General features: G+C 37.4%; 1 protein-coding gene across 1 annotated transcript in view; it reads right to left on the reverse strand.

Moving 5' to 3' along the window:
• LOC140751012 (uncharacterized) overlaps positions 1 to 14499 on the reverse strand; it is a 59522-nt gene that overhangs the window by 34265 nt on the left and 10758 nt on the right. Inside the window, exon 2 of the mRNA XM_073084806.1 lies at positions 6730 to 6950. Coding sequence (XP_072940907.1) covers positions 6730 to 6805 — 76 coding nt within the window. The 5' untranslated portion in view covers positions 6806 to 6950. The remainder of the gene's footprint in view (positions 1 to 6729; positions 6951 to 14499) is intronic.

The following is a 14499-nucleotide window of genomic DNA, read 5'->3' on the forward strand; positions in this document are numbered from 1 at the left end:
TAGATATGGTGGTCAGCTCATCATGAACTATACACATTCAATTCCAATTTTGGCCTTATGTGAAGACCTAGAGTAGAGACTCTGAAAAGGACTTTAGGACATAGCCCATGAACTTGGTCATTAGCAAACAATATTGTTCCCATATACTGGATATTGTTCCCATGATATCTTTATCAGCAAGCAAGCAATTTCTAATTTAATACCTCCGTTCTTAGATAAGTATAGATATCTCACCGTTTGTAATAGAAGGAAGCCATTAAATGACTTAAACAGCTGACAATTCCGTCAGCCGTTTAATAGTGGTAGAACCCTTTGTGGTTCGACTCCGGCAGCACCACCGCCACACCTATTTCTACCTAATAACAGCAGTGTTAAGCGCTGCTGTGTTCCGGTTTGAAGGGTGTGGTAAGGGAGACAGACTTTTCCGAGGCGTTCCAGCTTAGTCCTCAGGGGTAGCGGCGCATCTGTGGCCGACCTCAGGTAGGAATATCTAATCCTATCTGGGGTTGATTACAGATGTCCATGGGCGGCAGTAGCCACTTACCATCAGGTGGACTGCATGCTCGTCTGCTACTGTTATATTATAAAAAAAAATGGCTGTCATGGTGTAATTTACGCGGAATAATGCTGACATGCTCAGTTAAGACACGAAATCGAAAAAGTGCAAAGAAATGTCGTTTCATTCGTAAACGATCTAAAAACTACATTTTTTTAATATTTTTCAAATACGAAAATAATTGACAATGACAATTGTCAAAAGGTAACATTTTCTTGTTCCTAAGTAATCTTTACTAATCTATGCCTCCGTTCTAAAAATTCAAGTTGCCGGTTTCAAACTAGATATCCATGTGGGACGCCGAAATCCATATGCCATACCTATTTATAATGTTCGTATCTGTTTAATATAAAAACGTTTTATATTAAGGTCATCCGTCACAACGAGGGAAGAACCCTATTATACGCGTTATAAATAAGTAATGAGTAATATGAGGGTTTATGGATGACAACAAGCGGTACTGAGGCAAAAAATGAGTTAAATTGGTTTTTATTCAAAAAGGTTTATATTTAGACGCATATAAAATACCTACCCCGAAAGTATAAGTAACTAAATATTCATGGGATATTTTTTAATCTAACTTACTTACCCACTCAACAACTTTTCGAAGGGACGGGTTGGTCACACACTGCATAGTGCATATTCCATCCGATTTTGCCGTAATCACCGCAATACTCTGAATATTGATGACAGTTTTCAACCCATTACTGCGTCATTGCTAGGGATAAGTTTCCTCCAAGAATGACAAGGATCTGACCTTAGTCCACCACACTGACCAAATATGACCTCACACATCTTTAGGAAGTTTTTTAAACAACTCTCAGCCGTGTTGATTATCTCACCATGATTTTCTTCAAATTCTCTATCGGATTTAGTCCCTTGGTTCCTTCTACACAATTCATAGCATAATCATTAGTAAAGTAAGTGGGAAAATAGAAAAGGTATATTAGGGCGATACTACACAACACTTCTTCTACTTACGGGAACCGTATAATAATTCGTCGCCTTTAAAAGCTTTACGTTTCGAAGTACAAGCACTACTTTTGATCAAATAAGTATTTGTATTTTATTTAGGCGTCCCTAAAGAATCAAAATGTTAGATTACTTAGTATTGTAATAATGCAAGCTTGTTCGTTCCATAATAACAATACAACACTGTAGCATTTGTTAATAATGTAATTTTAACTTTAAAAAGTAATGACGCGTTTCAAATAGCAAGAAATTTTACCCCGTTACGATAATGTGATTCAAATTGATTTTGACAAAGCTTTCGACCTCCATAGCCAACTGAGTTTAATGACTTGGATAGAAGTGGGTGCGTAATTAGAATCGGCCCCAAATTTATCAACGGGCTGAACTGTTTGCCTACTAATACCGGGCAAAGGTTAAATAGTTAAAAATAGATCTGTTTATTAATTTAGTTTGAGTATGAGCTATAGTGAAAATGTCAAAGTTGCCGTATTACAATGTTGGAGTAGTTATTTACTTTAAGGTCGGGAAACGTATCTAAAATAAGAATGTTATCCCTTTTAGTGAACAAATATAAGGCAAAATTTAACTGAATATGAAATGATCTAAATATTAATTATTACTTTAACAGCTGATTAATGCGAAAACTAGCATTTTTTTGTATGAATACAAAACAGGTTACATTAAAATTATTACGTTAAAAAGATGGAGTTTCTTTCGCTGCTTCTTCTCCATAGCGAAACACCTCCCAAAGCGGTGGAAGTTTATTACGGTTCAAAAAGAAATCTATATGAATCAACTTTAAATAAATGAGGTTGAATTTGACGAACTACATACTAACGTATAAGAATATGGTAGTTTGTTTGAGTTGTTTTCTTTCATTGATATATAAACTGTTATTTCTAATATGCATACATGTACAAAAGTCAAATGTGCTTAAAATTTGATTTGCGTGTATATTGTGTGTACTTATTGCGTAACCTGTAAGCTGTAACTCACAGAATCTTAGACCAACCTCAAATAAGACAAGATTCCTAGCATAAGGCAGCTCCAAATATTTGAATTAAATTGAAATAACTTCCCGGCAAGTACGACTTCATTTAGCTCACTACTGCAGTATATTATCTTAATGTAAATACAGTCCCAAACTGGTAGAAATCTCAGAAACTTAGATACCTCAGATTTTTCGAAATAATATTTGAAATAACGAAGTAACGAAATCTTAAGGAATAGCAATACATTTCAATATACTAAAAAACATGTTTTTTGAAGGCATTTTGAAGATGTTTGCCCTTTCATGGACGTCTGTAAAGCTAGAAAGGTCAAGTCGGCAGAATCACTCGTTTTATATCTCAAAATTTAGTGCTCATTTAGTGCTAATTTAGTGCTGATAACAGATATTTGGTACTGTGATAGGGGGACTAAAAATGAGAACACTGCTAACTTTTCATTAAGCTAGCAGTGTACTTTTAGCTAGAAAGGTCAAGTCGGCAGAATCACTCGTTTTATATCTCAAAATTTAGTGCTCATTTAGTGCTAATTTAGTGCTGATAACAGATATTTGGTGCTGTGATAGGGGGACTAAAAATGAGAACACTGCTAACTTTTCATTAAGCTAGCAGTGTACCATTCGTGACCGCGCTATGATACAGTTGGAGCGAGAGGCACATCAGCTAATAATTTAGTGCACAATTAGTGCTGCCTGTACAAGCAAACAGATTTTTCAAAAAAAAAAATTTTTCAATTTTTAAGTATAGATAACTGCTGACATAACGATACGAGCAATCACAGAGCTGAAAGATGACTTTAAAATCGGTATTGGTGAAATTGAAAAGAGTTACAAATTAGTGCTAAATTAATGCAACCGGTGAACCCAGATTTTTTTTTTAAGGAAAATCATTATTCAACTGCCCGCTAAAAAAATCGAAGATTTTCAATAATCGAAAAGTTATAGGTATTATTCTGTATTGCAAATATCGAGTTTTCATCAGATCTCAACGTTATAAGGTCACGGGAAACGACCCTGACTCCCCTAGCGATGGAGCCGCTGTGTGTGTGTGTGAAAAAATTTTTTTTTTCAAATCAGCTACTAGCAGTCTTGAGAGCTATAAAAAGACTCGAAAACGAAAACGGAAACTAATGAAACTTTTGAGATATAAAACGAGTGATTCTGCCGACTTGACCTTTCTAGCTTTACAGACGTCGCCAGCAGCCTTAAGAGCTAGAAGAAGACTCTAAAACGGAAACTAATGGAATTAAAAGACGTCACCATTAAGAGCTCAATTAGTGCTGTCAGTATAGCAAGAAATTTTTGAAAAAAAAAATTATTTTTATTTTTATTCAAATCAACAACTGCTAGTATAACGACGCCAGCAGTGTTAAGAGCTAGAAGAAGACTCTAGAACGGAAACTAATGGAATTAAAAGACGTCACCATTTAGTGCTCAATTAGTGCTGACAGTACAGCGAAAGATTTTTTAAATATATTTTTTTTTTATTTTTTTTCAAATCAACAACTGCTAGTATAACGACGCCAGCAGTCTTAAGAGCTAGAAGAAGACTCGAAAACGGAAACTAATGGAATCAAATGACGTCACTATTTAGTGCTCAATTAGTGCTGTCAGTACAGCAAATAATTTTTGAAATATATTTTATTTTTATTTTTATTCAAATCAACAACTGCTAGTATAACGACGCCAGCAGTGTTAAGAGCTAGAAGAAGACTCTAGAACGGAAACTAATGAAATTAAAAGACGAATTGAGCACTAAATAGTGACGTCATTTGATTCCATTAGTTTCCGTTTTCGAGTCTTTTTCTAGCTCTTAACACACACACACACAGCGGCTCCATCGCTAGGGGAGTCAGGGTCGTTTCCTGTGACCTTATAACGTTGAGATCTGATGAAAACTCGATATTTGCAATACAGAATAATACCTATAACTTTTCGATTATTGAAAATCTTCGATTTTTTTAGCGGGCAGTTGAATAATGATTTTCCTAAAAAATTTTCTGGGTTCACCGGTTGCATTAATTTAGCACTAATCTGTAACTCTTTTCAATTTCACCAATACCGATTTTAAAGTCATCTTTCAGCTCTATGATTGCTCGTATCGTTATGTCAGCAGTTATCTATACTTAAAAATTGAAAAAATTTTTTTTTGAAAAATCTGTGTGCTTGTACAGGCAGCACTAATTGAGCACTAAATTATTAGCTGATGTGCCTCTCGCTCCAACTGTATCATAGCGCGGTCACGAATGGTACACTGCTAGCTTAATGAAAAGTTAGCAGTGTTCTCATTTTTAGTCCCCCTATCACAGCACCAAATATCTGTTATCAGCACTAAATTAGCACTAAATGAGCACTAAATTTTGAGATATAAAACGAGTGATTCTGCCGACTTGACCTTTCTAGCTAAAAGTACACTGCTAGCTTAATGAAAAGTTAGCAGTGTTCTCATTTTTAGTCCCCCTATCACAGCACCAAATATCTGTTATCAGCACTAAATTAGCACTAAATGAGCACTAAATTTTGAGATATAAAACGAGTGATTCTGCCGACTTGACCTTTCTAGCTTTACAGACGTCTTTCATGGTTCGATTTCGGAGACATCACACTTTTAGCCTTGTAACTGCGCTGTTGTGTTTTGGTTTCCAGCGTGTAGTAAGAGTTATATGAGGTATTCCAACTTACTTCTCAGGAATACGTCTACCATCGGGTAGGTCTCCAGTCTAATCGGGGATCATCATCATCATCAACCCATTACTGTCCCACTGCTAGGCACGGGTCTCCTCTCATAATGAGAAGGATTAGGCCATAGTCCACCGCGCTGGCCAAGTGCGTATTGGTAGACATCACATACCTTTGAGATTTTTTTTTATAAATCTCTCAGGTATGCAGGTTTCCTCACGATGTTTGCCTTCACCTTTTAGCAAGTGATAATTAATTTCTAAAACGCACATAACTTTGAAAAATCAGAGGTGCGTGCCTGGGATTTGAACCTCGGACCCCTCAATCGAGAGGCCGTGTTTCTTAACCACTAGGCTATCACTGCTATCGGGGACTACATACAAATCTACTGCATCCACTGATAATCAGGTGAACTGCATGCTTGATATTGTGTGGCTCAGTCCGTTATGGTGACCGTCGTCATAAATCTTTAACAACGCGTCGCAATACTATACCAGAAAGGAAATTGCAACACCTCACTCAAAGTCGCAGACTTAGTCTGTCTCAGGTAGATCGTGGTGATAGGATCAGGTAGATTTTGAAGGTGGTAGAACCCTTTGTGGTTCGACTCCGGCAGCACCACCGCCACACCTATTTCTACCTAATAACAGCAGTGTTAAGCGCTGCTGTGTTCCGGTTTGAAGGGTGTGGTAAGGGAGACAGACTTTTCCGAGGCATTCCAGCTTAGTCCTCAGGGGTAGCGGCGCATCTGTGGCCGACCTCAGGTAGGAATATCTAATCCTATCTGTGGTTGATTACAGATGTCCATGGGCGGCAGTAGCCACTTACCATCAGGTGGACTGCGTGCTCGTCTGCTACTCTTATATTATAAAAAAAAAGATCGTCTCACAGCGTTCCACCGTCCCTCGTACGTCCCTTCTACATCACACGTCATATTTCAAATGTTTATTTGTATGAAGAAATATTTTTACTCTCTAAGCTATTGTAAATGGCTGCAAGTCTGTAAGACGTCTACAGAGGGACAGATTGCCTCACGTCGTACAATAAATGCTACGCTATTGTTTCAGACTTGGCTACATTCCTACTCATTTATTAAAAGTTGACCGTCTTATTAGTTGTACGAACTATAAGGCAATTTCTGCAGCGTACATGCCGGCAAGTAGAAAATAATGCTGTCTGCATCACAATAGATCATCACGTTTTAATTCATTATGTAATGCTCATAATGTCAAAACTTTATTCTTATACACGGAAGTCACATTGTCATGTAAGATAACTATTTTGGAGTTTTTTCAGGACCGTTGTATTACTTGTAGACATTACTTGTAGACATTACTTGTAGTACATTTACCTTAGAGAAATTACTTTTCCTTTTATATTGTGTTGGTTAAAAATAGCTTATTTTTAACGTCAATATAATAAGCATTCAGTTTACCCTTTTGCACATGTATTTTTTTAGAGGATTTATAATATAAATAAATATAAGGTATATCTAAATATTGACAAATATACTCACTTCCACCGAGCCACAGCAATATGGCAGCGAGTCGGGAACCCATGCTGCTGCAGCGGGTCAGCTCGCCACACGTCATGTCGTGAGCGCGCGCCCGCCCGCTTTGCCTACATCCTCCCTCATTTTAAAGTGACCTTATATTCCATTCTATCATTGTAATCAGTTCGTAACGAAATCACGGTAACTTGGCATTTCTTCTCTCTTCAGGTGACCATAGAAACGTTCTGTAACAAAAATAAAACTTTAAGGTACCGCAAATAATATAGTTAATAATTCGATAGATTAAATCTTACTATCCGCCGCCTCTACGCGGGTGTGATACGCTCGGTTGCGCTCTACGGCGCGCCGGTATGGTCGGACAGATTGTCTGCCAGCCGGCGTCGTGCGCGGAAACTGAATTCCGCGCAACGTATGATCGGAATCAGAGTCGCCCGTGGTTATCGTACCATATCGTATGAGGCGGCGACAGTCCTGGGAAGGCTTCCGCCCCTGGACATTCTGGCGGATATGGACGCATGGATCTTCCATAAGATTCGCGTCCTCCGTCAGAGGGCTGAACCCTTCAGCGAAGAGACGGTCGTGGCGCTTCGAAGGAGAGCCAGATGGCGCGCTCTGAGGTGCTGGCGCGATCGACTTCAGGAGCCTCGAAACATACGCCAAAGGGTGGTTGACGCTATCTTGCCGAACTTTCGAGCCTGGCTCAGAAGTAGGGGTCGAGTAACCTACCGCCTAACTCAGATACTCACCGGACATGGCTGTTTCGGTGAGTATCTGAATAGAATAGGGAGGGAAGAGACGGCCCAATGTCATCATTGTGGGCATGACGAGGATTCCGCACAGCATACGCTGCAGTACTGCCCCGCGTGGGTCTCGCAGTGGCGGACCCTCGTCGAAAAAGTGGGACCGGATCTCTCTCCATCGGCCATCGTTGGGGCGATGGTTCAGCGCAGCGAAGCCTGGGATGGCATGATCACCTTCTGCGACATAGTCATGTCCGCGAAGGAAGACGCCGAGCGAGCAAGGGAGCGCGCTGAACCCGCTCGAAGAAGGAGTCGCCGCAGGCGTAGGTAACGCCCACCGGCGCGGTGTCCCTGTAGTTCCGGGACCAGAATAGGGCTACGGTATCCCCTGCCTGTCGTAAGAGGCGACTAAAAGGGGGCTTCCGGGGTTGCGAACGGCAAGAGTGGGAGCTCGAACCGACCGGCTAGCAACCCCGGGATGGACGGCGGTATGTGTGGTCGCATACCGTCGTGAACACCAGATGGTGTGGTGAGTTCCAAGCTCACCTGGGCGGAGCCCGACGGGGCAACGCGCCAAGTGGACTCCGGTTGCGTTCCGTTGGAGATCCCGGAGTCCTCTACGCAGCGCCGAGGACGGCCACCGGGGGGGTTTTAGTGCGGTAAGAATCCCACATAACCCCGTGTCGCTCCCACGGCATAGGGTACCTTTTGAAGGTTTCCCCCTCGTCAACAAAAAAAAAAAAAAAAAGATTAAATCTTACTAAATAAATCATATACTTATTTCCGATTACAAGAAAAACAACTTCCTTTAATAAGGAGGAAAATGTATAAATAATTCTAATATAGTCACACTTACGAAAAATAAGGGGTAAAGACTAGACGGAAGGCCACAATAAAACAAAATTGTTATCTTTTGCTTAGTTCCAGCTTACGCAAGACAGAGTATTTGGCCCGAAATTAAGATGACTATGATAGAGTCATAAATAACACGCATCGGGGATATTTGCTTATATTGAACAAAGGCAATGTTCCGCTGTAATAAAACAGAGAGGGCTGAGGGATCTTTTCATTAAAGCATATCGTAGACATCGGTGATTTATCGTCTCGCGAGACACTCCATTCAGGGCGTGCGTTTTGTTGTCTAGAGATCGATTGGCTCCAAATAAAATACATTCGCCAATTGAATAGCGCGCCCCAGCGCAATGTTTCAGTGAAAGCGACACTTTTTCAGTCGAGCGAGAGAACTAATGGCTTCACGCGCTAGCCCCCGACTTTCAATAAATGGTCGACCCGCCCGCCTCGCGCGAACACGGCTAATCTATCCGTCGGCGGTGTTTTTTCGATTGAATTTAAGATTCAACTCACACACGTTTCGGCTACGTTTCACCCGCTGCTGAGTTTATGTAGCGATATACCTACTCATACGCACGACTTGCTTTCATTATCAAAGAGGAAGGTTCGCATTTCTTCTTGTTTTCACAGTAGTGTAATTTAATGAAACGTATATTTTCATTAAATACTGTGACTTTTTTTATATATTACATTTTTAAAATATTGAAAATGCAATATTTAGTACTTCTTTCACTCCATATGTATTTTGCTTTGTAGGAATAATTATTTTTAATTATTAGTCACTTTTATCATCAACTGAACAAATGTGAGTAAACAAATGAATAAATCGCAGATATCATTATCAAAAAAGCAATGGAAAACACATAATTATTGCACGACTCATGATGCGAAGCATCAGAGAGTGCTTTACGATCGAAAAATTTTTTTCGCTTCATTTTGGCGGCTATTTTTATTATTACAGCCTTGATAGTTCACGGAATCAAGATATTTTGCATACTACTGTCGAGATAATTTAATGGAGATTAATTACATACTTTTTAAAAATTGATTTACTGCAATAGAATTGAAAAAAGACACCAAAATAGGTCAAAAAATTTTCCTGTCCGTCATGTGTGAAACCTGAAAACACTGTAACTTGTGAAAAAATCCATCATTTGAGTTAAATTTTTTTTTAAAAAATTCTAATCGACGATTGCAGATCACTGAATGCGAATGATTAATTAATTCAGTGTCGTTTAATTGCAATTAATAAAAAACGAAAACTACAAGACTGTATATCTATAGATATTATGTACATTTATTCCACCAGGGGCGTTTGTGCAGTACCTTCTTCCTACTACAGCTGTTTTTTCGACAATTAATTTGACTTAAGCTTTTTTTTTTTTTTATATTTCATAATTAAATGAGCATTATGAGTCGTGCACTTTTGGATTTTCCAAACTTTCAATCCATTACTATCAGACGGATGCGTTACTTGCGCATCCGTCTGATTTATTGTGCAAATTGGTAGCCTTATTAATTTATTAATAATTCGCAGAATCGGTTCGGTAGATGTAAACATTTCACTCATTGAAAGTAGTTAATTACCTCATAGTAACAACACAGCTATTAATAAATTGGTTGAATTAAATGGAACGGAAATTTTGTTTACCATATCAAACACTATATTTTTAGGTTTCATTGTCATGATATTATAATTGGAATTGTAGATAGACCAAATAAATTTCCTGAATTCATCGGCTGCACTCCATACAAAATTGATGTGCAAACTCTTCAGATTCTCTATATAGATAGATATAGAAATTATCAGGAAAAGCGCATTTGTTGCCAACACCAGTATCGTTACCGATCTTATCTGGGGATGACTTACGAAGGTCCGTGAGTGGAAGTAACCATTTATCATCAGGTGGACTGCACGATCGTTTACACTATTATTAAAATAGGGCTATTTCCACCACTAACCATTGGGAGACTGATATTTCCCACTTCTTAAGAGTTATTGTGAACTCTACCTCACTGACCTTCTGAAAATTGGTCTAGATTCGAATTAGTGGCCACCCCGCTTGTCGAAAGCTCTTAAGCTGTCCGAAAGCTCGGGCTCTAAAGCTTAAGAGGGACTAAGTTTAAACTGTTAAACGGCAACAACCGGAAGCTCCTAAAATTTCGCTACTTTATTACGGTCAGTAACTACAAGAATAACTGCGCCAGTTGTGTGATGAAAATAACAAGAAAAGGAAAGATGTCTAAGAGGTACACCTCCGAGGCATTTTCCCATTCTTGATATACCTTAGTGAATATACCACAATCGAATCAAAATCTTGAAGGTGGTAGAACCCTTTATGGTTCGACTCCGGCGGCACCACCGTCACTTTTTTTTACTACCTTATAACAGCAGTGTTAAACCTTACAGCAGTAAGGTAGATAGTAACTTTAATTTTTAACTAAAATGATAAATATCCCGATTTGTTTTCTTATCAGCTAATTCGCCGAACATCGTGAAATAACATATATTTTAATGAAATAATAATAAATAATAATGATAAATGCGGGTAATGAAAAAAATAGGTAAGTAAACCTTTCATTTTTACGTTTAGTCCATTTCACCGGTTTTTATAAGTGAATCTATCCAGATTTTACACTATGTATGTTAATGCTAAGTATGGAAATCCTCAGAACTACGTACATATAAAAAAGTTAACTAAACTGTGTTACTGGGTTAAATATTTGAAACTAAGACTTAACATTAGATTATTTAAACCAGAATTATAATACTACCCAGCCATGCTTAATGTGGATTTACATACCAAGTCAATAAAGTAAGACCTGCAGGTGGAGCTTAGGCTGATTTAGTAAAGTTTTAATATAAGCGTGCATGGGTAAGATAGGGTTGACACAGGTTAATCTTAGATTTTATGATTATCCAAAATTTATAAAAGGATTTTTAGATCCTTTTTAGATCATGTATCTTATGATATGTAAAGTTATATTTTTAATGTATTTTTTGGTAATTTCTTTACAAACTTGCAAACACCTTGCAAATAAAATCGTTCTAAAGATTAATTTGAACATGATATAATATTTATATTTACTAGCTTTTGCCCGCATTGGCTTCATTTACTACGATAAAGAGTACCTTTGTCATAAACTGGCTGTATGTTAAATTTTAAGTCCGACCAGTAATTTTTACGTGAAGTTTTTGAAGGTGGTAGAATCCTTTGTGGTTCGACTCCGGCGGCACCACCGCCACACCTATTTCTACCTAATAACAGCAGTGTTAGGTGCTGCTGTGTTCCAGTTTAAAGGGTGTGGTAAGGGAGACATACTTTTCCGAGGCCTTACAGCTTAGTCCTCAGGGGTAACGACGCATCTGTGGCCGACCTCAGGTAGGAATATCTAATCCTATCTGTGGTTGATTACAGATGTCCATGGGCGGCAGTAGCCACTTACCATCAGGTGGACTGCATGTTCGTCTGCTACTCTTATACTATAAAAAAAGTCACAATCGTCCAACCAAAGATGTATATAATAATAAGAAACAAATACTTATTTCGCTTTTATAATATTACTTAAACTAAGAGATCTCTGAGTGTTTATGATTCCTCCCTTCTTGACTTCTACGGCATGCCGTTTGGGGCAATTCGGAATTATAATGACTAGATGTTACAGCACTTCAGTATCCTAATATTGTGAAGCCATGCCTAATGCGAATTTACATACCAACTCAATAAAGTATGAGCTGCGCGTCGAGCTTTCGCTGATTTAGTAAAGTTTTAATATAAACTTGCATAGTTCGATAGGGCTGTTACATGGTTTTTAAAATACGTATCTAGATATATGTAGCTTTATAACCGCGCTAACAGTGTCATCTGTTACGAAAGTTTAAATTTTTTGCTTCCATAATATCTTATTTTTTTTTTTTTTTATATGGCTGTACATTTACTATTTTTTTAATGATTTGTGAGAATTCCTATTTTTTTAAACACTTTCAATGGATATCTAAATAATCTTGAGAAATAAAATATAATCTAAGAACAAAATTCCAATCCATGTGCTACAAATAAAAAAAAAAATAGTTTTTTTTTTCTTTTCATGTAAAAACTTACTACCGACAACCCTAAGTAGGTTTAGCCTTGAGTGGCTAGATGCAGGCAAACATTCAGCAGAGCCTGAATGCTGACGCAGCTTGGGAAACAATCTGACTAATTGCCGCATTACTGGCCCTATATTCTGAAGCTCTAAATTTCCTCTAAAATAGCACTTTGCTGCACTGTGAAATATAATTCTAGTAAACTATATATAAATGTAAAAAAAATTCTTGGCCAAGTGCGAATCGAATTAGCATACTGACGGTTCCGTACCAAAACAAATAATTTATTTTTTATTTTTAGTATATATTATCATAGCAGCCATAGAGGTGAATGCAAACTGTGTACCTATTGCGGTTCAATAGATGAAGCGAAAAACGTCGATTTTTTTAGTATTTGTTGTTATAGCGGCCGTCATTATACGCATTCTGTGAAAACTGACGTAGCTTGGCATACAATCTGACTAATCGCATTACTGGCCCTATGTTCTGAAGCTCTTCCTCTAAAATAGCACTTTGCTGCACTGTGAAATATAATTGTAGTATACTATATAATAATGTAAATGTAAAGTAAATAATTGGCCAAGTGCAGTCGAACTCGTTCACGGAGGGTTCCGTACAGAAAGAGCACAGAAATTTCGTTTGTTTTTTTTTTTGTTTTTACTTTACGTGACTTTAAGCTTAATTAACCCTTTTAAAAATGGTAGTACGATTTCACAAACAGACATATAATTTTTGGTTATTTATATAGACAATTTCTAAAAAGATGTATCAAGTTAGTAAAAACGAAACACAAACGCTGAGTCAAAATCCTAAAGTTGTAATACAAAGCAATATCCAACATTACGATATTCGTGTCTGGGTGAGTTTATATAGAAACTTATTTTCATACCTTTTAACCGGTTTACAAAAAACAAGAGAATTAACAAAACGGTAATATTACTACTGCTACACATAAATATATCTTATATATAAAATTCTCGTCTCAAAATGTTAGTTACCGTACTCCTCCGAAACTGCTTTACCGTTTTTCACCAAATTTTATATGCATATTCAGTAGGTCTAAGAATCGGCCACTATTTATTTTTTATACCCCTAAGCGATAAGGGTTGTTCACCCTTAACATATTTTATTTATATGGCAACACAACGTTTGCGGGTCAGCTATTTTATAAACGGTTTGTAGACAAAAGTTTGTGACAAAAGAACATTGGAATAGAAATTCTTACAACCGAACATATAACCTCCTCTTTTTCCTTTTTTGTAATCATTTTATTCATCATAGCTTTTTCTTTTCCAACAAGGTCAAAGGCAATTAAATTAATTGTATTGCTTTGATACTGGTACTAGGATTAATATTAATCTGAATAATAAAACGTTTTCTCATTTGCGAAATACTGTTATTTTATAAATTAGACTTTCAAGCCGTATTTTTTACTTAAAATAAATTCAGATAGTGTGAAACATACTTGTATGTACATTGTACATTATCTTTACCCACGAACATATTTGGTTGTTACATAATTAGAAAAAATCACAAATTAGAGAAAAATAATTAAGAGATATGTAGATGAAAAAAACCGATGTCAAAGATTCGTACTTTTTTCAGGGTTCCGTGCACAAAGGATAAAAACTGAACCTTAATTACGAAGCCTCCCCTATCTGTCCTTATCTGTCCGAGAGCTCTATCTCTTGAGCCGTATGGAGCCATTATTTTTCGGCGTTTTTAGCTGTATCTATTGACGTAATAGATAGAAAAATTCTAATGTTTACTATACATTTACTTCTATAACTGCTCTTAAAACAAATAACAATTAAAAAATAAATAAAAGTTTGGTGGTACAGAATCCTCCGCGTTCGACTCTCATTTGGCCAACTATTAGATTCTGAAATCGGTATCTCTATGACAATACTTATACGCTGATAAAAAATATGCACACATGCTTAAATTCTGCTCACGATGCGTATAGGTCTCCGAATACAGGATAAGGTCTTGGCAAAGGACTATCATATTACAAGGGATATCTAAATTCAAGGTTGTATCCATTGAGACGTCGCCAGAAATACAGAATTCTCTGTCTTACTAAATCAAATTGTA

The sequence above is a fragment of the Epargyreus clarus genome, unplaced genomic scaffold (assembly GCF_041222505.1).
Source record: "Epargyreus clarus isolate Ecla_fem2 unplaced genomic scaffold, WU_Ecla_fem_2.2 ptg000021l, whole genome shotgun sequence".
Lineage (NCBI taxonomy): Eukaryota > Metazoa > Arthropoda > Insecta > Lepidoptera > Hesperiidae > Epargyreus > Epargyreus clarus.